This window comes from Strix uralensis, chromosome 11 (assembly GCF_047716275.1).
Source record: "Strix uralensis isolate ZFMK-TIS-50842 chromosome 11, bStrUra1, whole genome shotgun sequence".
Lineage (NCBI taxonomy): Eukaryota > Metazoa > Chordata > Aves > Strigiformes > Strigidae > Strix > Strix uralensis.
The window spans coordinates 17602772-17626826 of NC_133982.1; the positions used below are offsets into that span (position 1 = coordinate 17602772).

The 24055-nt window shown below is 41.4% G+C and overlaps 1 protein-coding gene across 6 annotated transcripts in view; it reads left to right on the forward strand.

Annotated features, from left to right (window-relative positions):
* Positions 1–24055, forward strand: part of AKAP13 (A-kinase anchoring protein 13) — a 224487-nt gene that overhangs the window by 69478 nt on the left and 130954 nt on the right. For all 6 annotated transcript variants that reach the window (XM_074881090.1, XM_074881091.1, XM_074881092.1 and 3 more), the window contains exon 5: positions 14512–14659. In XM_074881090.1, the coding sequence (XP_074737191.1) occupies positions 14512–14659 (148 nt within the window). The remainder of the gene's footprint in view (positions 1–14511; positions 14660–24055) is intronic.

The window sequence follows — 24055 nt, forward strand, 5'->3', positions numbered from 1 at the left end:
GTTACAAACAGCAACTGTCACTTGGCTGGATTGAGTGTATCTGATTTCTGTTGCTGCTGTTCTCATGGGTTGTTTTCTTCCCAGTGTGTAATCATATGGATTATGAGTTACATAATCTTTGGTGCAACTGTGGATATTCTGTGGAAAAGGGGCTCTGTAATACAAGGTCCTTAAGATACATTGATTTCTTCAGGTGCATTTTACTGCAGGATGTGCAAAAAAAGTCCATGTGGCTGGACAGTCCTTTGGTCACCTGCCTCAGACTAGTCAGGAACATCTCTATTGATGCACAGATACTGGATTAAATCCGAAACTGGCTTTACCCGCATCACTGTTGTATTTCAGTGTTATCCTGTCAATGTGGCAACTCTTATCAGGCACAGCATAGTGGATGAAGGACAGTGTTTCAGACCTTATTTCTGATCTGCCTGGGGCTTTGTGCTCGGAAAGCCCAGACTCTCAAAGCTGAAGAACCAAATTGTTCCGTTTGCTGGCAGGGCTGGGGTGGAATAGGAGGGTTGCAGAAGTCTTTGGTTGATGGGAGGTTGGAAGTCAGGAGCTTCAGTTTTGTTTGTTTTTGTTAAATACTTGCAATGACCTTACTGATCAACATATTTTATAAAAGTTGTATCTCTCTGAACAAAAGTAAAAATTTCAACTTCAGTATTGTAAGGTACTTCCTACCTATTGTCAGTGTGTTACTGGAATATCCAGGTCATCAAGGAGTATGCGGATATGAAAAAAAGGGTTAACAATGCTCTAAACAATGGAGGTTTATTATTAAGTGACCTTTTTATTGTTGTGATTCATTAAGTTCTCTGTTTAGAAATTAAATAATTTAGTCACTTAAACTCAACTGTTGGTAATGAAAAAGCAAGACAAAAAAAAATGCAAGCAAGACGTTTTGGCTTACACTAACATGCAGGTGAGAGAAAGAAAATGGGAAAGAGCTTTGTAAAGATGAAGTGTTGATCTTAGTTACAAATGTTGTCATTAATTGAGAGTCCAGCAGAGTATTCATGTGCTGGTTTTGGCTGGGGTAGGGTTAATTTTCTTCATAGTAGCTAGGATGGGGCTATGTTTTGGATTTGTGCTTGAAACAGTGTTGATAATACAGGGATGTTTTAGTTATTGCCGAGCAGTGCTCACACAGAGTCAAGGCCTTTTCTGCTTCTCACCCCACCCCACCACCCAGTAGGCTGGGGGTGCACAAGAAGCTTGAAGGGGACGTGACCGGGCCAGCTGACCCCCTCCTCTTGGTCACTGGCTGGGCATCGGTTGGTTGGTGGTGACCAATTGTTTTCATTTGCATCACTCATCTTTCTTGGGTTTTATTTATCCCTTTTTGTTATTTTCATTTTCATTACCATTTATTTATTATTTCAATTATTAATCTGTTCATATCTCAACCCCTGAGTCTTCTCACTTTTATTCCAATTCTCTTCCACCCATCCTGCTGTGGGGGGAGTGAGCGAGCGGCTGCACGATGCTTAGTTGCCATCTGGGGTTAAACCATGACAATTCAGCAGGAGATTTAATTACAAAAGGATCAAGAATCACAAGCTGTGTACTTATTTCTAACCAAACTTTAATAAATATAGACTGCACGTGAGTGAACGATCAAGGTCAAGTCTTCAGCTGCATACAATGTCCTGAAAAATCTTACCTCAGAAGTGACCTGCATGGCTTTTGATTTCAGCCTCTGCTAGGTATAGGATCTTTGTAATGTTATTGATCATCCTTCTCACTCAGTCACATCTCCTGGCACTGAAATCAATGGTGTTTTGGGCTTGTTTTTGTTTTTTTTAGAAGAATAGCCTGAGAGCAGTATTGGATATGAATGTGTTGGGAAAGGACTGGGGTGACATGCAGGCGATGAGTTGGGAAGCATTAAGTGTCATCTTCTCTTGATTACTACCAAGGCTACAACCTTAGATCTGCCTTTAAGACAGGAATGTTTTTTCATGGTGATAATGATCAGTGGGTGTGAAATGGAAAAGATTAGCAGCTGGAGAAGGATGATCTATTGCTGCAAACTTTTTTCCTTTTTCCTTTTTGATTAAAAGGAACAAACTTGTTTTAAATCACAGCACTCCTCCTCTGCATGGTTTGTCTAAGGTGTGCCCACGTTATTTGGAGTGACAAACCCAAATGTGTCATAACTGGTGATTTCATGGGAGGGTAAACACTTAATGGATAAAAATGCTCCCATTGACTTTGGTCTTTAATCAGGTCTGTGGATGGAGTCTCTTGTATAAACTGCCACTTACGAGCTGTGTAACCTGCAGAGTTTCTCAAGGACAGTTTTGATACGAGTCGAGAGCTCCCACTTCCAAGTCAAAATGTCATGCAACTTAATGAAGTATGAACTTCAAAAGCCTCAGAAAGAATGCATTGACCCTCTCTTAATATAACCTGGGTTTTGGGTACAGTAGGTCCTCTCTTCTGTTAATGAATGAACTACTCCTACAGGAGTAGTTTCCCAGTGTGTCCTGCTTTAATCTAAAATGGGAAGAGAAGGATAATGCTTATAATATTTTCTCCCACTTACATATTTCACACAGAATGATGCCCTACTGAAGTGCACTGTATATTCCTGAGAAAAACAATTGTGATAACCTCTGATGTTCATGTTTTAAGAAAGAAAACCTCTTTTGAATAAATATTAAAGGATTAAAGAAAAAAGTTCACAATACAGAGAGCTTGAGGCTTGTGGCAGCAGTGTGTCTCCGAAGTGCTGTGGTTTCCCCTGTCGGTGAGTGCAGTGAGGTGTTGTGCAGGCATGCCTGCCTGGCAGCAGGCTGAAACCATCTCAGGTGTGAATTGTGTGCTATTGTGTGCTAGATAATTAATGATCTTCAGAATCTCTACCAAAGGGACAAAAGGACAAAATTAAATACCTTTATAATCCTACAGTAAAATGTTGTCATGAGGTTGGCAGCTGTGGTTTAGTTACTTTTCTACTAACTCTGAATTTGTTTGCTTAGTGGCATCTATGGTGACAAAGGCCACTGGGATGCCTGAATATCTGAGATCAGTCCAGCAGAAAAAGTAAAACATACCTCGCATCCTTTTGATGTGGGAATTTCTCACGAAAATCCCTATACAGAAGCCCTGTCTCACTTTCTCTTGAGGTCCTTAGGCAAGAGGAGAACCAGCCTTGATGATTAGTTCATCTCTGTGGTGAGAGGATCTGATAAACTTCTTGTCTTTTATTTGTTGGGTACTTGATTTCTTCATAATGACAAACTAGTTTTCTGCCCCACCTTCAAAATGTCTTTGAATTATGAATGAGTGGAAGGCCTCTGAGCACCTTTTACAAATAATTATTTGCTTGTGTTGCTTGTGGAAGAACCTGCTTCTTGGTTTTAAGAAAGTCAGTTGGGGTGCCTGAATAAACTGATTTTTTGAGAGGAACACATTGCTACTTGTCTGGTTCTGCTTTCATTCTGCAGGCAAAGTAGTTTCCTCACTAAACCGTGCTTGACCTCATCTTTTAAGTTTTTGTCACGTAGGCCCTTGATCCAGATTCTTTTCATCTCCACTTGCCAAATTCTGGTCCACATCATGCAAGAAGCCATCCCTTCTGTTGCCACCTGAGCTCTGCACCATCCCCTGGCAAGCTGCCTGCCGCTTCTCAGTGCCTGGGTAACTAAATGAAGACTTCAGCTTGCGCAGTTTGGTTATCATGAGGCTGTTCATTTGATTTGCTCCTCTTCAGTGAGGCATTTGCCATCTTGTGAGATCTGTATGATGTTAGTATAGGACTCCTTGTAAAGTGGTCACTTCTGTGCATTTACTGACCGCAGCTTTGGCTGGAGAAGTCAGAAGAGGCTACCTGACCATCAGCATCGCCTTTCTCCAGGATAAGCCATTGATTAAATTGCAGCTCAGAGGCCCTTTCTCAACCCTTCTTCCGTATTATCTGAAACTAAAAATGCTGGTGACTTGGGTTCAAAGCCCTCCTTCAATAATTATCTATATGATCTTGTCTTCTAGGATCCTGTTTTGTGGGTATGCATGTACTGGTAAACAATAAATGGTCTAGCTTAAAGTCTGGAGCACTTGTCTGAAATTCTGCCCTTAACTCACTACTACTTTGCAGCATTACGTGTGAACTTTATGTAATATGACTTCGAGAATAAGATGCTGGAGTTGGTATAGGGTAGGGTGGGAAAGCAGAGGAGACAACTGTCTCCTCTTTTGGGGAGCTATTGGATTGCTTCAACCTGTTTTCTGAAAGTGCAAAAGGAATCCTTCTATTGTCACACTAAGAGTTTTATTAAAACTGGGTGAAATGGTGTATATGTCTTGGGCTCTGAATTTAGGGTTCTTTATTTCTTGTGGTAGCTGATGAGCTGGTTAATACCTGGAAAGATGTTAAGAGCTTGTGTCCCGTCCCCAGCGTTGGCTGACAGTGTCGCCTCCCCTCCTCTTGGTAGGAATGAGCAACGGAAATCAGGACTTGCTGTTCAAGAGGATGAAAATACTCTTCAACTACTCTTCCTCTGTGGAATGTATTTATATAGAGAGTTCATAAATATTCTTATGTTACCTTTAGAATGACCAAAGTTCCCATCTCATGCATCAGATACATATCCCTGCTTTATTTTCTGTAACAAAGTGCTGACAGTCATTTTGTTAGACTAGAGACAGTTCTGACTGCAAAGCTGATGTGAGAAGGGTGGTTATGAAGACGGTGATTTGATAAAGGCATGATGTTTTCAAATAACCTCTCAAATCTCCTGCACTCTACCTGTAGTGCCTCCTGTCTGCTTCTGAAGGTTGTGCTGCATGCAGTGTCTCAGCAAAGGCTCGTCCTCCGCCTTGCTTAGTAAAACAATTGCATATTGTGCTTAAATGGAAAATAAAATGTGGTTAATGGTTCTGTGCAAAGATGGATGCTGTGCACTGCCATCAAGTGGCCGTTCTGTTGCAGGACATGTTTTCAGTGCTGCTTTCTGCAGGGCTGCTTGTGTTTATATCTTTGTTTCAAAGTGTTGCTTCTGAGCATTGCAAAGCTTTAATCTGTCTCGTAGTTGTGCTTGGGGCGGGTACTTCTTCAGTAAGAAAATGGTTATAATGATTTCTGTTCTTTAATAGCAAAAAATGTAAGTATCATTCATTACAGTAGCCCTAAGTACTGTAGTTGTGAAATATTTAAAGACTGGCAAGGAAATTTTGCAGCTGACGGGAAAGTGAGCACTCTGAAATACTCTGAGCTCTGTCTCTTTGAGGGTTTTGCTGTACTGTAGAGGAGGCTGAAGTACCAGGAAAGCACCATCCTTCTGCTCTCTTATGCCTTTGGATGTTAGTGTTCAACCCTGTTTATTTTTCTTTTCTTTAAGACACATCAAGGCTATTTGTGAAAATACTGCAGTAATATGAGATTGTTTCAAATCGTGTGTCATCATATGTACTTTATCTTCCAGGAATTGTGACTCTTTCCACCTCTCTGGTGCCAAGAGAATAACTGAATTTCTGTTAGTCACTGAATACATTCAGACTGCCTTCTATTCTCCCAGGCACTACATTTTTTTGTTACTGCTACATGAGTAATTAGCAGGGAATACTATCAATCACTCAAGCAGCTGGTAATAAAATTATCTGTTTCGGTTCTCTAACACTGTATTGAAGAACAGAAGAGGCTTTAGCATGAGGCTAGAGCAAGACATTCACATCAATTTGGGTGTGTTTTATAGGAATTGATTGTAGTAGTTTCCACAATTTCTGAAAGAAACCTCTTAATAGTAAAATCAGTACTTGCTGTGGAAGCTGGGTAGTACTGGAAGGGATATTCTGCTATAGAGAGAATCTCCCTGTCTTTCATCTTGTTTTCGTGTTCATGTGGTGGCATTACATGGAGACTTGCATAGTTTAGAGGAAAACCCCCAATGTGTGATTGCTTGTGTACCTCCATACGTCCTCCTTCTCTGTACCGGAGCTGTATGGGGCTTGCAGTGGAAGAGGTTTGGGGTTACTGTCGATACTTGCTTATTCAGGCAGTACAGGCCATGGTGACTGAGGACAGCAAGCACACAGTGTTTTAAATGAATGGTCTGGCTAACACTAAACTGCCCAAATGAATGAAAAATTAAATCAATATTTTCTTCGCCATGCTGCCAGTTTCACCCAGACGATGAAGTTTTCATAACAGTTCTTCCCTAGATGTTTGCGTATTAACACAATGGTTGAATGACACTTTTCTCATCCTTTCTATTTTTCTCCTTAACTTTAATTTTTGCCATTTTGCTGTTAATTTTATTTTTAATTTTATCACATCTACCTGTATGCTAAAAATTATTAGAAATGATCTTGGCTGTTTAGTTTTGTGAAGGCTGTCTGCATAGCACAGTTGGGCACCAAGCAGATGCACTAAGCGTGCTCTGAACAAGTGGTGGTAACATCAGTGATGCAGAGCATGTGGAGCCCCATGCTAAGGCAGTACAGCTAAATTAGCTATTAACAGCACTATCTAATAACTTGCGCGACTCTGTGTAGCAAAGTGGTATGTCGTGAAGATGTACCCATAAAGATAAATCATGTGTCTCTTCCAGCACTAATGAGAACTTGTTGCTTTGATGGATTGGCAGTCTGTAGAGATCTCCTTCACACTGCCTGGATTAATATGTATGTAATACTTATAATAGTGCCTCGACACTCAATAAAGATTCATCTTTGAGCTGATTGATTTGGACACCGACAGAGACATGCTCTGTCAAGGATGGGGGCTACTGATAAAGTATTTCTTCAAGCATACCCATTTCTGCAGGAGTTTGTGTTGCTCGCACTGGTTTGGAGTAGGAAATTCAGCCCTTGCTCTCCTCAAACTGTTTATCTCTTTGCAAATAAACCCTGCTGCAGGATTAGGTGCTGGACTGGCTTGGGACATGGTGTGGCTGTGAGACTGTGTTAAAAAATCAGCTGTAATGATGCTGGCTCTGCAGACAGGCAAGTTGAGGGTCTCCATGCTGTGTTTTTAGTACAGGTTGTACTCAGGATGGACCTGTGGGAGCCAACTTGGGCCTGGAGGCAACAGTCCAGGGCTATTTATCATAGATGTCCATGTTTTCCCACATACTCCTTTTACCCAAAGAGTCTTAACTAAATGGTCTTTTGACTCTGCATTCCTACTTTGTCCTGCGTCAACTTTTTATCCATCAGCATGCTAAGCTGATCTTATTTTTGGACCAAATTCCTTCTCACCTTTGGGGGAAGAAAGTGGTGGAGAGCAGAAAGTTATTTTGCATATACCTCAGTGTTTCAGTCATGGCTTTGTGGCTAGCACTGGAAGAGGAGATCACTTGGCTCAGTGCAGCGTTAATGAAATATGGAAGGTATCACCTTGAGTTGCTATGTGGGCTGGCAGAAAAACATGTACCATCGTTCCACTCTTTTGGTGGCCTGTGGGCAAGACATTATGGTCTGTGATTGTATTTTCCTAAGGGTAAGAGACTGCTTTGCAAAATCTGTCTTTCTCATCACAGAGGGGCTCAGTATCCGTGCCGTTAACCTGAAACCTTTTGCTGGCAGAAATAATAGCCCTGTTGTTAATTTAAAAGGGAAAGTTAGATTTGGAGATTGATTTTTTTTTTTTTTTTAAAAAAAACCCCAACAAACCATTGTAGTAATTCTTGTGCTTTTAAAAAAAAATTATTTTAAGAAAACAAAAAATATCTCTGCTTTATACTCCTTTAAGATCAAGGAGTTTGAAGTCATTGACTATGAAAAAGGACCCAAATCTACCCCAAACTTGGCAGCTTGCCATTCTGTTTATTTCTGAAGTCTCTCCCTGGAGGTTTTATCTGCAGGAGGTTCAACACTCCAGCCAAACGACATCCATCTTTCTCCACGCTCCTGACCCAGGTCACTGCCTTTATCAAGGGGGATATCTCCGGGCAAGGAGGGGTTTCTAGAGCTGCTCATGTTCAGACAGATTTCACAGCCCTACCTTTGTTTCTGGGGACTGGAGTACTGCAGAATAAACTGTGTTTGATGTGATATTTTTTCCTAAATACTCCTCTGAGTCAATACATACTGGCGAAATTGAGGATGTCTGTAGTGACTGCTGTTATCTCTCTGTAATAGATACCTCTGACCTCGTCCCATGGTCTGTTCCTTTTATATATGTGTACTGGAAGTTTGCAGGGTAAATGGGCACATCTGCAAAAGGGGATGGATGTTTCAAGCTGTGGTGTTACAGTGTCTGGGAGTGAAGTACCAGGAAGCAACTTAGAAGCCCTAATAATGTTCCTATGAGAGAAAATGCACTCAAGATTAAGTGAGGTCCACTGACAAACTCACCCCATGCTAACGCAGAGAGGGAAGGGGACTCAGCTGGGTGTTTCGAAGGTAGGACCCATCCCCAGGTTTGACCCCTCAGGGTTGAGCTGCTCATCTGCTTCCATTCACCTGGGAAGAGCAGCCTGGAAGGGTTTGCTGGATGAAGGTTATTTTCTTGCTGTGGAAGGAGAGCATCCCTTGCTTTTATGAGCCAGCAGTGATAGTGCTTGGTGCCTGTGTGGCAGCTGACCAGCTGGAGCACTTTGTCAAACCTGGAAAAACTGGGATCCGAGCCTTTCTCAATTGAATGGGTTATTCCAGGAGATGAGAGCACTGTCATGTTTGCTCTAAAAATAGCTGCTCAAATCCCCATCTCCTTTTGCAGTCACGAGCCTGCGCGGCTGCGCCTGGTTTTGTTCTGCATGGAGATGTCCTTGTGTCCATGTGCTGCGGGTGACCTTTCCAGATGTGGTTCTCCAGGGGGTTAAGCACATGTTTGCACCAACCCGAGGTAACCTCAGATGGGAGGGATCTTCCAAGATACTCAGCTGAGACGGGGACAATGTCTGGGAGCAAAAGTTTAGCTGTTGATCTTGTTGTGTACTGGCAGAGGTAGATGGTAATGGATCATCGAGCATCTAAACAATTACATTTTACTTTTTCTGCTACATTTTCTAAGCTGCCTTGCAGTTGCCTTTTTCATCCTTCAGCTGATTTCAGGGTATTCTGCAGTTCTCAATTTGAGGTGGATTTGTCTCAACTTTCCCTTTGATTTTGTCTGACTTAATTATTGTCAGTCCTGCACTTCCCAAAGAAAACGTCATATGATTGAGAAGCCAGCTTTTCTTTTAAAAGCCATTTGAATGAAAAATACTCAGTGTCTTTGAACACAATTCCCATTTCATTGATGGGGAAACTCGAAGTGCAGGGATGTGAAAGGACTTGCCTCCTGCTATAATTACAGCATGATCCTGTGTACTCTGTGTCGAGCAGTAGCTGGGGTAACAGCAAGTCCAACTCCATCTAAAAACGAATAAAGAAAGGTACCAATGAGCCTGAATTCCTTGAAGTAGGAGGAAGAAACCACAGCTGTGATTTTGTGCTGTCCCTCTGGGTACAGTGCAGCTCTTTTGGGAGCTATTTAGAGCTTTCCAAAGAGGGGTGGGGGGGGGTGGGGGGGGCGGGGAAGTGTTTCAAAAGCATATTTCTCCTTTTGTGTCCCAACATAATGCAATAAGCAATGACCCAAGAAGCATCTGATTCATGTTATGAATAGCGGAAACAAAATGAAGCTTGTTACAGTGACAGGTTACTTTTACTCATCTAATCCAGCACCTAAACCAGACTCTTTAATAAAGCATCATAATGCCAACATCTGCAACAGGTCTTAGAAGGAGATACACTGGGAGGAAGGCTTCTTTCCTTGCTTGTGAATCTCTATGTAGCCCATGGACTTTCTGTTCAGTAGGACTGCACTGGTTAGGTTTTTCCTGCATGAATAAACAGCCAGAGATGGCAATGGTCGTCAGCAACAATTTTGCTTTTCTGTATAGAACAAATTCATGATTACTGGTTGTTAGTGTTTTCTCATTAAAAGCAGAATGCTAAAGTAATGCTTGAGTGCTTCAGTATTGCTATCTAACACACGCTTCATTTTCATAAATATTTTTAGACTCTGTGTGGGGAGGGAAGTCAGAGTGGGTGGTTAGTGGGTTAGATAACGTACTTCAGAATTCCCAGTGTGAACCATGGGGGGAAAACCAGCTTAGAAATCACATGCTTCAGCTATACAAATACAGTGTGTTGTTGGTTTTTTTTTTTTTTTTTTTAGAAACTTTAAAATTTGTTAGCCAGCATGCTAAGAATACTTTTCCCTTCATGGTCATTGTAGAGAAATGTACCTGTTGCTGGTAGAGCCGATATCCCTCAGGGAAAACTCCCCCCTGCCAGCTAAACTCATGGTTTTCATCTTGAGGTCCTGAATTCTGCATTTGCTGGGGCTGTTGTCGTGGTCCCAAATGATGACCAGTTCCCCAAAACCGGACAGATTTCTAGACCCTGAAGTGGAAAAGAAAGATGTCTTTACATGCTTAAAACAGTTACTTCTTTTTGGAAGGTGGATAGTATTTTTGAGCTAATAACATAAGTGATCTTAATTCTTTTCAGCTTAAAGATTTTGTTCACTTCATTGTTACTTCCAAATATTGCTGAGGTCATCTATTTAAAAAAAAAAAAAAAAAAAAGCCTTTGAAGGTAAACTTGTCTGAGAAAGAAGAAACAGTTACTCAGAATTGCTCATACTTTGTCTGTACACAATCCACATGCATTTAACTGCAGCACTAGAAAAACAAATATCTAAAAAGGTGGAGTTTTCCTAATGCCAGCAAAATACACTGACAGGCAGGTGTGTTGTCTGTCTTGTTTTCATTTTTAGACTTAGTAACAGCATTTGGGCCTTTTTAGAGATAATTGCATTTTGCTGCCTTAACTAAGCCAAAGGTTCAGGGGTGTGCCACTCTAAAATCCCTTTCTAAATTGTTTTATAGTAGTTTTAAAGCCCAAGGTCAGGCTTGGCTTTTCCAGTGCACCCGTCCCTTGGCGAGGCAGACTTGCTTTCTCCCTTCTGTTTGAGGAAGGAAATATATTTAGAGGAAGGAGCCACGTCTACGTTCTTTACATCCCGTTACGGCTCTCTGAAACCAGAGATTTTCAGATCTGAATGAGGGAGAGAGTGACCTCTTTCATGAATGGACCAAAATGGAATGTTTTCATTTCCAATGGGCTTTAAGCCAAGTAAATATTAGTCGATCCAAACTAGTTTTGAAATTAAATTATTCTTATTTGTTGGAGCATTCCAGAGAATGGCTTTGATCTGTCTGTACTTTCACCAAGGGGATATTGGCAGGCTGGCCTCCCATTTCTAGCCATTCGGGATGAAAGAGGGGTTATAATAACCACCTTGTGTGGCAGTGATACTGAACAGATGACATTTTTTGGACAATATTAAATGAATAAAGGTAAACATACTTCAATTAAAATGTTTTTGGAGGCTGAATGTAGTAGGGCTGTTGGAAAATCTTCTATGTGGGTTGGAGGAATCTGGCTGCATTTGTAACTGATTTTCTTTAACTCCAAGAATGTTGGAAAGAGAGGGGTTAGTTCTGTGCATTATTTCCTTTTCAAATAAATACGTTGTCTGAATATAACTTTTTAAAATCAAATTAAAATTGGCAGTGGGCAGTGAAATTGTTAATAACTGGAAAGTAGAGATGTGTGGTGAAGGAGGATGGTCTTTCTTACTTAGTCCTTTGCTCTTTTGCTTCTGGAATCTCCGATCACATCACTCACAATGAGCTGTACCAGGCACAGCACAGCTAAGAGGTAGCTCAGATGACACCTCTAAGTAAACTGAAGCACACAGCAATTAACTGGCACAGTATTGGTCTTGCTGAAGATATTTGGAGACAACTTAACATTTAAAGTAAAAAAAAAAAAAAAAAAAAGATGCTCAGTTATCATAATAATATTGGGCATTCCCCTTCGGTCTTTCGCTGGAGGGTCTTCCAGAAGAGGAGGAGGGAGCAGGGTGGTAGAGACCATCCCACCATGAAGTGCTACTTACACACAGCTGAAGAGCTTTTTAAGTTGATATCAGCTGATGATAATTTGTGCTCCCCCTAGACTTAAAAAATAGCTGACATAAATTGAATTTACATATAAATAGTGGAATAATTTGCTTGGAAGGTACTGCTGGAGATCATCTGCTCTGACTGCCCTCCAAAGCAGGGTGACCTTCAGGTCAGGTATCTGTATAAGAGGTTCAGCCATCTTTTTTTTAAGTCTCAGCTTAGACAGATTTCAGGTTATGTGGAACTTCTGGTGTTGAGGTTTCTTAGATGTATTTACACTTTTTTTTGTCAATAACAAAATATACAAATTAGCTTTTGCAATAATGCTGCAAATTTAAATTGCTTTTCCTTGAAATGTGAGTAGTTTGCATGGATAAACAGGTGTCTTCTCATGTGCACTCTGTGTGGATTTGCTTTCCTTTCACAGGAATTGGACTATCTGTACTTGATTTCTGAGTTGAATAAAAGAAAAATCGCCTTTAACAGATACCACTTTAAACAATCAGCCCTGTTGTTGAGCATCTTGAAGTGTCACCTGTGTTTTGAGTCCATTTAAGTACTTTGTATGTTCATGCCTTAAGGGAGGAACAGTTTGAACAAAGACGGATGTAAAAACCAAAGCAAACCAAAGGGTTTGTAGGTTAAAACTTCAGCTTTTGTTTTTTTGAACATCCGCTCAAAACTGGATCCATTTGCTTGAAATAGAATATTTAGTTTTCCACTCAGCATGTGAACTGGTCATGCTTGAATTTAAAGCTTGATTTATTTCTTTTTGCACCTGTTTTTATTTTAACACTGACTATATACAATATATACTTTTGCTACATGGTTCCCTTCTCCCCAGCTGGAAGTCTGGTCTGGTATTACAATGTGAGACCTTCCGAAAATGTAGATTTGTAACTCCGCAGCCTCTGGAAATGCAAACTAGACTCACTGCTCCATTTATCTTTTTTGAATTCACGGTTTTCTTTCCTGTGTGTTATAAGACTGACCCATATATTTGTTTTTAAGACCAGGGGCTGGTTGTGTACTGCACTGCAAAACCTTGTTTCTATCAAAACAAGGTGCAATCCTGCCCCTGGCAAGAGGTACCAGACAGGCCAGATCAGAGGAGGAGAACTGGACATGAACTTGGAGGAGGCAGCTGTGGTGGGGCGAAAAAGGAGCTGAGATGAGGGAGAACAGGGGAGACATGAGACGGAGCGTGGGAAGCGATGCTGACATGGCACGGGTGTACAGGAGGGCTTGGAAGTCTGGGATTTTTCTGCAATAGTTATATTTCACATTGAGAAGCGACAAACTGAGGAATCTTAAGGAGAAGGTTTTAAATGAAATGACATGCATATTCTATTGGATATGCAAATTAGAATTACATAATCTGCAACAACAATAATAAAAAAATCTTTTCCAGATTTGCAGCCTTAACCATACGCTCAATGGGGTGGTGGCAGAAAGCTGGCTAATGCAGCTGCACTGTAAAACTGGGGCATCCAACTGGTTTTGATCTTGACAGAAAAGGGGCAAAAGGTCATATCACAGTCTGTTGTTCTCAGTGTCTTGTAGTTTATATAATTCTTTGGGCAGATAAATGATGTATGGTGAGATCAAATGAAAATGTTCCACTTAGTTGTGTAGTAACTGCAAGCCATCCTCTTTCCTTGCTTTCCCTTCTCCATGGAAAATTGAAGTGGGTGGATATTGCTCCTGTTCTTGTCTGTGCAGGTGTATGAATTTCAGGAGTATTTCCTGTATCCTTGTGCTGGGTTAACTGTGATAAACATGTGTGCCCTTTATGAACATAATTTTTGCTGATAGTAAAGATGAGCAAAAGGTGAGATACTGAAACAAAGCCTCCCTAAAACTAAGCAGGAGTATTCAGCCAACAGATCACAACATATTTCTTTTTGAGGCTTGAAGAACTGATGGTTTTGATAATATACAGAGCTTTATAGATGAGTGAGAAGAACTACTGCCCTATGTACAGCTACAGTTACTGTTTTTTTGTAAGGAAGGTAGAGAAGATCTCAGTGGATATGAAGTTTCATATCTTTGTTCACATATTGTGGATGAAAGATGCATTCAGTGATTCAGTTGGTTACACTGGAACTATCAACACAGTGGTTGGCTTGGATGGGGGAAATGTGAACTCTCAAGCAAGAATTAGGGAATTTGTTCAAATTTGTGAAGACAGCGGCATTTTTAGGCCACTATCCCAATTCTGTTGCTTTAGCTATGCACATGTGGGGGGGATATGTGTATATGTGCGTGTGTAAAAAAACCCTGTGTGGGGTGTGTGCTCATGTTTGTCAAACTTGGCATGATTTCACCATATTAAGTTGCTATTTTGAATATACCCTTGAGATTTCTCCATATCTCTTCCCAGAGCTGCACTGAACATATTTGCTAGCTGGTTGGCTAGCTATGGTGCTAAGAAGCATGCTAAGGATGACTTGCATATCTGAAAATTAGGATGGGCCTGAGTCCTGTGAAGGGAGTGTATGAGGAGAGAGGAGGAGCCTTGTAGGTAGAGAAGTTTTATTTTATATGATGCAGGTCTTGCAAATGTAAACCTAACTTTTTTTCTTGTCCTTTTTCCTAGGGTGACTCTGTTATTACTGTGCAGCTGACTGAGGAAGATAAAGTTGAAGATGATGTAGTTTTTTACTTGATCTTCACTGGGTCAACTGTCCAACACTGCACAAGCACGAGAAAGATTAATCCTGGGAGTCTGGAGACAATTTCTCCTGGTAAACAATCACATTTCTTTGCATATCAGTGTATCAGTCTATGAAATTTGACTAATTCAAGCGGACTAATCGTAATGCTGTTTTGTTGATTGTCTTTGTCTTCATTTACACATTCATGGAGAGGAGAACAAGTGGTTTGGATGACTGCTTTTGCCTTTTAAAAATCTCTCACCTAATTTTGCTAGAATTATGTGACTCTGAGATTGCAGTTATTTAAAGTGTAACTATGGGGCTCTGTTGTAGAAAATACACAGTTAAATTTACACATAGTGAAAAGCTTTTAAACGTGAGCAAGTTAATGGAAGACACAATTGCCAGGTTAGAGATGCTGTTGTCCAAATGGTGTACAGCCTGGTAAGTCCTGCCTACACTTAAGATCTGCTTAACTCTATGAGGTTCATTGTTGTAGTCCTGGTGAAATACAGTCCTTTTCCGCTAAACCCTGTGGTGCAGATCAGAGCCAACACAGAGTTTCTTGTGGCAGTGGCAGGCAGTGTACGGTACTCGGTGCTATCCCTCCAGCACAGCCAATTCAGACAGGGTGGGTTTTCACATTAAAGCCCACCGCTCTTCTTAAGCCTTCATGCCGTTAACAAAACAAAACAAATCGGTGCAGCATTTTCCTTTGGTGACTTCAGGACCGTGGGAATGAGCATGTTCCAGGCTGCAGTCCTTACCATTCACCTTTCATTCTGACTTGTTGCTATGCAGCACATTGATACCAGTGTGAGAAAAACGCCTGACATTTTCACTATACACATTATAGCTTAAATGATCAAGTGTATTTCTTGGGTTTGCCTTTTTATCTATCTCATAAGTATTGTTTTATAAGAGGTGCACGTGAAGTAAAATTTGGCCTAAGGAGTTTATCCTCCTGGGAATGAATGGCTAAAAGTTGGCCGCTGTATTTTTTCATTTCCTCCTCTTTTTGTGCTGTTCGAGTTGTTCATTGCATTGGGAAGAGAAGTCTTTTTACGATTACTGACAACTGGAGCCCCGTGCAATCAATTAGATTAGTGCTTATTTTCTCCTAGAGGAGGGAGAAGAAGGGGTGACTCCTTCCCTGCCTTTGTGTGGCAGGCGGGGGCTCTGCCAGCCCTGCTTGCAATGACCTCACCTCCCCCTCGGAACCATGGCTGCGTCGCCAAGAAAGGAACTGAAAAGCTTCAGTGTTCCCCTTCAGCCCATGCAGGAACCAGCATATTTGATGGGATTTCCGGGCACGAGCGGTGCTTTCCTATCACTGCTGGCCCTGACGGCCTTGGAGCAGCAGTGGATGTGGCTGGTACCCAGGGTGATGCTCTGCCTGTCCTGCCCACCCCAAATACAACTGTCACTGGGGAGAGCTCCCTGGGGCTCCTTCTGTTGCTCTTAGTGGGAAATCTGACTCTGTGATTCAAAGGGACAGGAGGGAATTGCTCTCAATTGTTCCTTTAGTTATAATGGGCTTTTCTTTTTTTTGACACAGTAGAGTCGTGATCTTGTGGTGTGGGATGCTAGATAGGGATGGATGCTGTCCCAAAATACAGCTTGTAACAGCAAAGTTTTAACGGACGTTTTGGAAAGGTGGTCCCATTCCTGCCAGATAGCACTGTCTGGGGCTGCGGTGCAAGGGAAGAGGTGACATCTCGGATGTAAAGCAGCCATTTGGATAATACACTCTCCTGTGCTCATACCTCATTTTGGAGAAACTACCTGAGGGAAAAAAAAAGACTTCAGTGGTGAAGGGGAGTGCTGGGGAGAAGCAAAATGGAAAAAACAATGTTTGTCATAGCCTTCACTGACACTGATGTATTTATCCAGTGTTGCTTCAGTACTGACTACTCTGATTTGAGTAACAGCATGACTTATTTCAGCCCAGCTCTTCCTCCTCCTCCTTCCTGAACTCGGCAGTGAATCTGTAATCATGTGTTTACACTGTATATTCGGCTAGTTGCCTTGGAGATGGTTGTGGTGACTCAGAGCTGGTGTTATTTGACCTCACTGCAGGATTAGCTGTGAACAAGAGACAGTGTGTGGGAGAACAGCCCTTGTTTAAACATCCAGGCCTGGGCACTTTGCAAGTGCTCTGCAAGGCAGCTTTTAGCCAAAATCTCATCCTTCACTTTCAGCTCTGAGCATCTTTAGTTTGTCCATGCAATGCAAGACGTGTTGCTCATCCCTAGGAGCACAGCTGCTCCTCTGGAATGGCTCAGGTGGATGAAGGAAGGGCTGATTCACTCCTGAGCATACCAAGCCTCTCTGCCTTCCTGCCTTGAACCTCCTCTGCTTCCCTTCTGGGCTTGGAGGCTTTTCCTTCATCCCTGTCCCAAGTCCTCAGCGTTTCATATGGTCTGCAGGAGACTTCAGATGAAGTCCATCAGGGGCTGGAGTGAAAGGGGTAACCATAATTCTGTTAAAGCTAATGTAAAAACAAAACCAGATCTTCAATTTTTTTTTTCTTGACTTTGTCAGTAGTTGTGGTGATGTATGGAGGCGTGAAAAACAGAAGGAGAAATGATTTGGTTACGTTTGCTGCCAAAATTAAGTAGAATGTTTTAGCAAAACTTTCAAAGGAAATCACATTAAAAATAAATCTCAACAACATAAGGTGGTTTTAGATGAAAAATTGAAGAAAATGGAATGGAAATATAAATTGTCAGAATACCTCCTAAATTCTCATTGTGTGTGAAAATTCTCTACATCCTGACTTTACCTAAATAAAAGCTTACAACTGCAGCATCAAATGACTGCTGCATTTTATATAATTACTAGAGCAGTCTGCCTCTTAATGCTCTCTTTATCCTCAGCCTTAAACATGGAATAGATATAATTAACAGTACTGTTCAAATGTAAGCTTTTATTTCTGTACATAATAAAAGAAAGGACTTCTGATTGTATATTTATGGGAGCAGCTTTTTTTGCCTGAAGATATGGCTAAATGTAGATTCAGCAGTCACTCAAAGGACAAAATACTGCCTGTATTTCTGTACTTGCTCAGAAGGATGGGGTGGGGTGGTTACCCTGCCCCACTACTGGCTGTGTTAAAATTTAAGAGAAATAATTTCCCCTTGTAAGAAACAGATTCTTATCTGAGCTGATCTGTCATAACTTGAAGTATCAAAATAAGCTATTGAGATGCAAGAATTAGTCAGTAGATGATGCTTTCTGTGCTTCCAGTAGCTCTTTTGCCAGCCTAAGGATAAACCAGGTTACATTGTCCAACTAAACTTCTGTTTGCCTTGGTGAAAAGGTACCAAAAACTTATTTAACTATTGCTTTACTAACACTGTTACAATGCTTCGATTTCCAGATGATCTGGTTCAGATTCTCCATAACTGAAGAAGTTTTTCTTGGTACTAGAGGCACTCTGTAGTTCTGCAGGACAACTTCAAACACTGTCTTGTCAGACACCCCGTTAAGGTCCGTCAGTGTGGCAGGCAGAGATGTAATGGCACTGGATGTTACTTGAGTTTGGGTATCATTAGTTGCAAAAGCTTGGTCGCTGGAATTTGGTTATTAAGAAAATACCAAAGGTCCAAGCAGGGAAGGATGCAGAGAGATGATACCAACTCTGCTGCTACGGCTAAACTGCTGTTGCTGCTGGAATTGTACTTTTGGGGATGGATGTGTCCACTTATGTCATGGATGCTCATCCTACTCAGTGTTGGTCATAAACTGAGCTTTTCAGCAAGTCCTTATTACTGTAGTAACTGAGACTGTCATAATCTTTAAAATATTTTTTTCTTCCCAACATCTCTGCAGAGTAGGGAGGGTAACTGAGACACTGAAGGCCAAGCAGATTGCATGTGGTAGTGGAGAAAGTCTGTGTCAATGCAGGGAAGTGAAACTCCATTGCAAGACAGCATCCTCGTTGCCTGCCTCTGCTGCTAGAGCAGCTTTTCCCCCAGTGGACAAAAAAACCCTGATAACAAAAAGCCTAAATCATGGTCCGGCAAACAAACCAACAAAAGAAGGAACGATGTCATCCCTGTCCACGTGAGTCAAAAGCCCTGACTGCAGCCCGTTGTGGACGGTGGAGGCATCTCAATGTTGGGAAGCTCTTGAGCAGATTTAGGAGAACTTTCTTGCAGGAGAAAGCTCACAAAGCAAGCTGGTGTGCTGGGACCTGGAGTATTTGTGCAATGCATCTAGTGCGAGTTTGTATGCCATCATGATAACGGCTGTATTATTGGGCACAAATTTTGCTTTGCATTTAAAGACTGGTGTGTAGTACGTGGGAGATGCAGAAGAGCTCAGTGGAGGAAATTTGAAATGAAATTTGAGATTTCAAATAGGGAGAGACAGTCCAGTACTGTAATTACTGTAAATTCTAAATACTGCATCAGCTCCTAATCATGTAGGTGAAGGGTAAGAAATACCCTGTCTATAAGCCAAGTCACTGAAACAGTAAGTAAGGTAATTTAGTGAGGTATAATTGCCTTTGTGTGTACTGTCGCAATGTGTTGTATCACTCTGAGCCTTTGCTCAGTAATACCTAAATCACTTTTTTCTTGTTGGTTGATCTCAAAAGGTGCAGGATTCTTGTATGGATTTCGAAGGGGAGGAGGAGCAAAATTAGAGGCAGAAAAAGGGCCTGAGAGACTGTCTGTCAGCTGGTAGCTGCTTGCCAGCAGTTTCCACAAGCCTGAAAACTCCTGTTTACTCTAAATGCCTTGACTCACTGGGAGCTTTCTCTCTATGCTTAAGCTAAGGTGGAGAAGCAGGTTCAGTCTTTAACTTGTTCTTAATCTGTAGTTCTCAGGGTTGTGGGGTTTTTTTGCTTGCTTTTTTCTTACTAGTTAAAATGATAGACTAAAATTAATTTCAATTAGCTCGGAAATATCTTCATTTCAGACTTTTCTTTTACTGTGAAATCCTTTACATATGTTCATACTTTATTTTCTTCTACCACAGACTGTGTTTTCCCCTAGAGAAACAACTTTTCGTAGAAAAAGCTATATTTCATGAATTACAATCTTTGTACTGGTAGACCAAAAGGGTAAACAAGTTGCATAACAAATGACCACTTGGCAATACCAGTTGTGCATTTGAAAATACTCTTAATTATGAAACAAAAAAACCACTAAAATAGAATAAAACAGCATAGCCAAGAAGACTTTTTGCAGTCCATCCTCTTTGGTGTACTTAATTGCTCTAGGCAGTGTAATTAAAAGGAAGTGATGCCAGTTCTAGATGACATCAGTCGCAGGAAAAAGTGATTGAATCTGTATTGAAATTATTTAAGATGTAATGTGTGGGGTCTTATACTTCTATAGATTTTTAGGGCATCTGCAATATAAAGGGCCTTAAAAAAAAATCTTTCTACACTCCATATAAATAGTTGAGGTTTTAAAAGGAAAAACAAAGGCTCCTGTCTATTGCTGGTACTGTGCCTATGTATTTCATAAGGTTTCCTGTGTTGCAAGAGTGAATGCAGTACCTGTGTAAATCACACAAACGCACTTCAAATATGGGCTCTGATTTTCAGAACCAAAATTTGGGATTTCTGAAGCAGAAAAGAAGCACTTTTCAGGTGGCCACAGGAGATCCCTTGGCTTCCCGGTCCATGAGTCACCAGATGGCAACATCTCTTGGATGCAAATCCAAGACACTCCATGAGATTCACCACATTTGTTATCTGTCTTTCCTGTCCTGCTTAAATCTCTTTATAAGACCTCTTTCAACCCAGCTCCACCATGGTAACTCAGAGGATGCAATTAGCACTGGAGTCCTTAGTCACCTACCAGGCAAACCCAAACATGTGCTTCCAGCAGGGCTTTAAATAGCTGCCCAGGCTGGGGGCCCATTGTTTGATAGCTCAAATGTGAATTCTGAAAATAGGAGGTTTGGACAGGATTTCCACTTTTAGAGGAGTAGGAAATGAAATCATGTTTTAGTAAAGCTCTGTTTAGGGGTGTTTTGTCTCCATGTGCGCCTTGTTTAACGAGAAAAAGTCTGAAGAGTTTTGCTGCTGCCCTTTTAACCACACCCCAGATCAAAGACACAGGTACCAATTAGATGGACAGGTCTAAGGCCATACATTAACTTGTCTGCTAGTGACTTACAGCTCAGAAATCTCCACCTTTTCTCCTGTTCATTGTTTTGCATCGTTATTGTGTAGAGCAGGCAGTGCTATCATAGTGATGCATCTCATCTCTTCAGGGATAAGTACAGAGAGACCAGAACCCCATGTTTTCATTTTTTGTTCTTGTGTCTTCCCCAAAGCAAGCTTCATGAAGTGGCTCAGTAAGGAATTCTTTAGTTCAAGCATTGTTGTCTCATTTAAAATAATTTTTAAAGCATGGTTTTATGTGAAGATGAGGAATTTGCTTTATCACAACAGAAGCAGTCACTGCGCCCATCTCTGCTCAGAGTGAAACAGCTTTTTAATTTCTGTGTTTTTCCTGCAGTATGTTGGCACTTCTCAAAACAGCTCCAAGTAGTGAATTGTTTCCAAGCTAAATTTAAAGTAACTGAGGAGCAGAAAGAGAAATGGGGTAAAATGCAATTCAGGAAGAATTAAGGGATGGGTTATTTGACTTTTATAACAGTTAAGACAGCTTATAAATGACCTAATTTCATACTGTGGCAAAAAGAAAGTATGAAGAAGAGAAGCCTAGCCATACACATGAAGTTATTCTGTGCAGTCTGAGACATCAGCAAGGTAGAAACACTGTCATGTTTGTCAGAAGAGTTAAAATTTGGACTGGGATACTGCTGGATGATACCAGTGTGGTGATGTATTTCATCATTTGATTTTGATTGCTATTTTAGCCAAAGGGCCTGATTTCTGTAGAAGGCTGAAGGCAATCAGGAGGGGCGCTGGGTGGCATCGCGAACCTGATTGCACTGTAAAGCTTGGAGATTTCTCTTCCCTTCTGTGGGTGCACTCATCTGTGTGATTTATTCAGTTACATGTGTTTTCAGCCTACCAAATTGAAAACCTTTACAAATCGGCTATAAATAGGCTCATCACTTTTCCTGACACACCCAGGTTTTTTTTCGCTTCTTAATGAGTCAGACATTTTTCTGTTCCACTTCTAGGGAAGGTGTATGAAGGAGTTAGAGCAGTCGATAGTTGAACACCCTGATACTTGCAAAATGCATGACTTGGTGCTTAACCCATCTTAGGAGAAAGCCCTGCTGTCTACCAGCCGGAGCAGAAAAGAGATGATCAAGAGCAATAGTGTCTGTTCTGGCACTGCCCGGAGCTCTTTGTGATCATGGGCAAGTTACTTAACCTTGTAAAAACAGATTCGGGCTTGTTTTACAGATGATAACTACTTATCTTCTGCAAGTGCCAGAAAGCTAAGCTCACTAATGCTCTGGGAAAAAGAACTCTTGAAGTTCAGATATTAGTCTGAGCGAATAAAGCAACGGTCTTTGATGTGGAGAGACATGTTGCCCCACCGACAGTTCCTTCAGAAGGTCCATGTGTTGGGGACATGTTTGCTTACATCGTTCTGTAGCGGTTTCAAAGCAAGGCGGCAGAGACCTCTTGAGCAATCTTTTAGTATTGGCCACGCTTGTTACTTATTGGCTTCTCTTTCATTTGAACTGTTTGCCAAAAGTCAGAACCTGTCCCATACTCTCACCCCCCGAGTCTGACATCTTCTCAGATGTGAGGAAGGAGAACATCAAAGCATTGCGAGCGGTTGCCCTTTCGAAGAACATTCCCCAGGGTTTAGCACGATGCTTGTTTGATCCTATTAAATGAAAATGGATCATCAACTGTCACCTCCCTTTCAAGGCTGTGTTAGATATCTGGGGAGTTTCAAGAGAGCCATTGTTGACTGCAGATCAGGACATGGCCTTTTTGTCACCTCCCCTTCATTGCGTTGAACAGTCCTGTAGCTTTGCTTAATTTTGGGGCTGGTGTTTAACATATGCTCCATCCAAGGGAACTTTGTGGACATCCATGATGTACTGGTTTAAGGAAACCATGTGTCTTGACTGAGGTTTCTCTAGTTGTTGTCATGACAGAGGAGCTTTTGCTGCTCTGCAGAAGAAGAGTTTGGCTTCATGACAAGGAAGTGACTGTCCTGAAGGATTTCTCTGTAACTGCTCATGGGCCATGTTTGCCTCCTGCTTCAGTCCTGAAAGTCAGCTGGCTTTCTGGCAGAGTAGCTGTATTGTAGGTTATTTTGCAGATGGGATTCTTATGGGAATAGACAGAAGATAGTTTAAAAAAAAAAAAAAAGTTTAGCTTTTTTTTTGTGCTATTAAGGAGTCTTTTATTACGATTTTGTTTTTATCTCTGCGTTCTAGCAAACTTCTACTGTTTTGCATGAGAGAGAGCCAAGTTCACAGCACTTGAGTCAGCTCCCCTAGGGTAGCACAGTGTTCTTGCAGGCTGCATGCAACTTGCTGCTTTTGTGGAGGTTTTAAACAAAATTAGTAAGTCTTACCAGCTTCTTATCCTGATGTCCTTAAGATGATGGGCAAAGCAAGAAGGTGGAGGGATGTACACTTCTGACCTGCATTAAAGGCAAGTTCCACCAAAGTTGTACCATCTCCCCACTGCTCCCTTGAACATTGAGGCTCCTAGTGTGAGGGCAGGTGGAGTTTGTGAATGGGTTTCATCTGAGCTGCTGAGATCTCTGCCACTGCCCGTCCTATTGACTGGTGATGTATTACAATTCACAATTACGTATTTCCAAGAACAGTAGAAGTAGGTCTTCCTACCCTTATTCTTTTTTATAACATCAGTACGAGTATATCTATTCCTTCAGCTTTCACATCATCCTCTTCCTAATAGATGCCCGGTGCTGGAAGGAAAGAAGTTTCCTCACCTTTCAGCTTCAGAGCCTCCCAGTTGCATTGAGCTGTTGCAGCAATGTCCATGTGTGTTTTCCTCCCCTTCTACACTTGTCTTTGATACCTTTCCAGCTTCATTTGCTCTCCTTAGGAAGCTGCACAGCCTCGTCTCTGACAATTTTGGTGCTCCCCGCAGTGTCCTAATAGCAGTTTTGACCTTTCAATTAACTTCAAGATCGCCTCTTTCAGCAGACAAAACCTGTATAGATGCCAAAGGCCTCAGAACAGATTTGGAAGGTTGGCTGAAAGACCATGAAGATTAGGGACATATTTTTCCTTTTGTCAGGGAAATCAACAGCAAAGGGCCCCAACACAAGAAGGAAACTTTCCCACTGACCACAAATAGGGGCTTAAATTGAATTTTCAAGCCTTTAAAAATAAATCGTCATTTTGTATTTAATTAAGCAGGTTTCATGAATGTAGTAGTATGCTGAGGTCATGGGCAAAAAGAAGCTTTTCCAGTAATTAGTGCAGGGTCCATGCTGTTCTGGCAAAAACAGCCATGACGTCAGTCAGAGACTGGAACAAGAAACTGTGCCGCACGGTGAACTTGAAACACAAACCTTATTATTGAAGGGGCACGTCTGACAATTACAA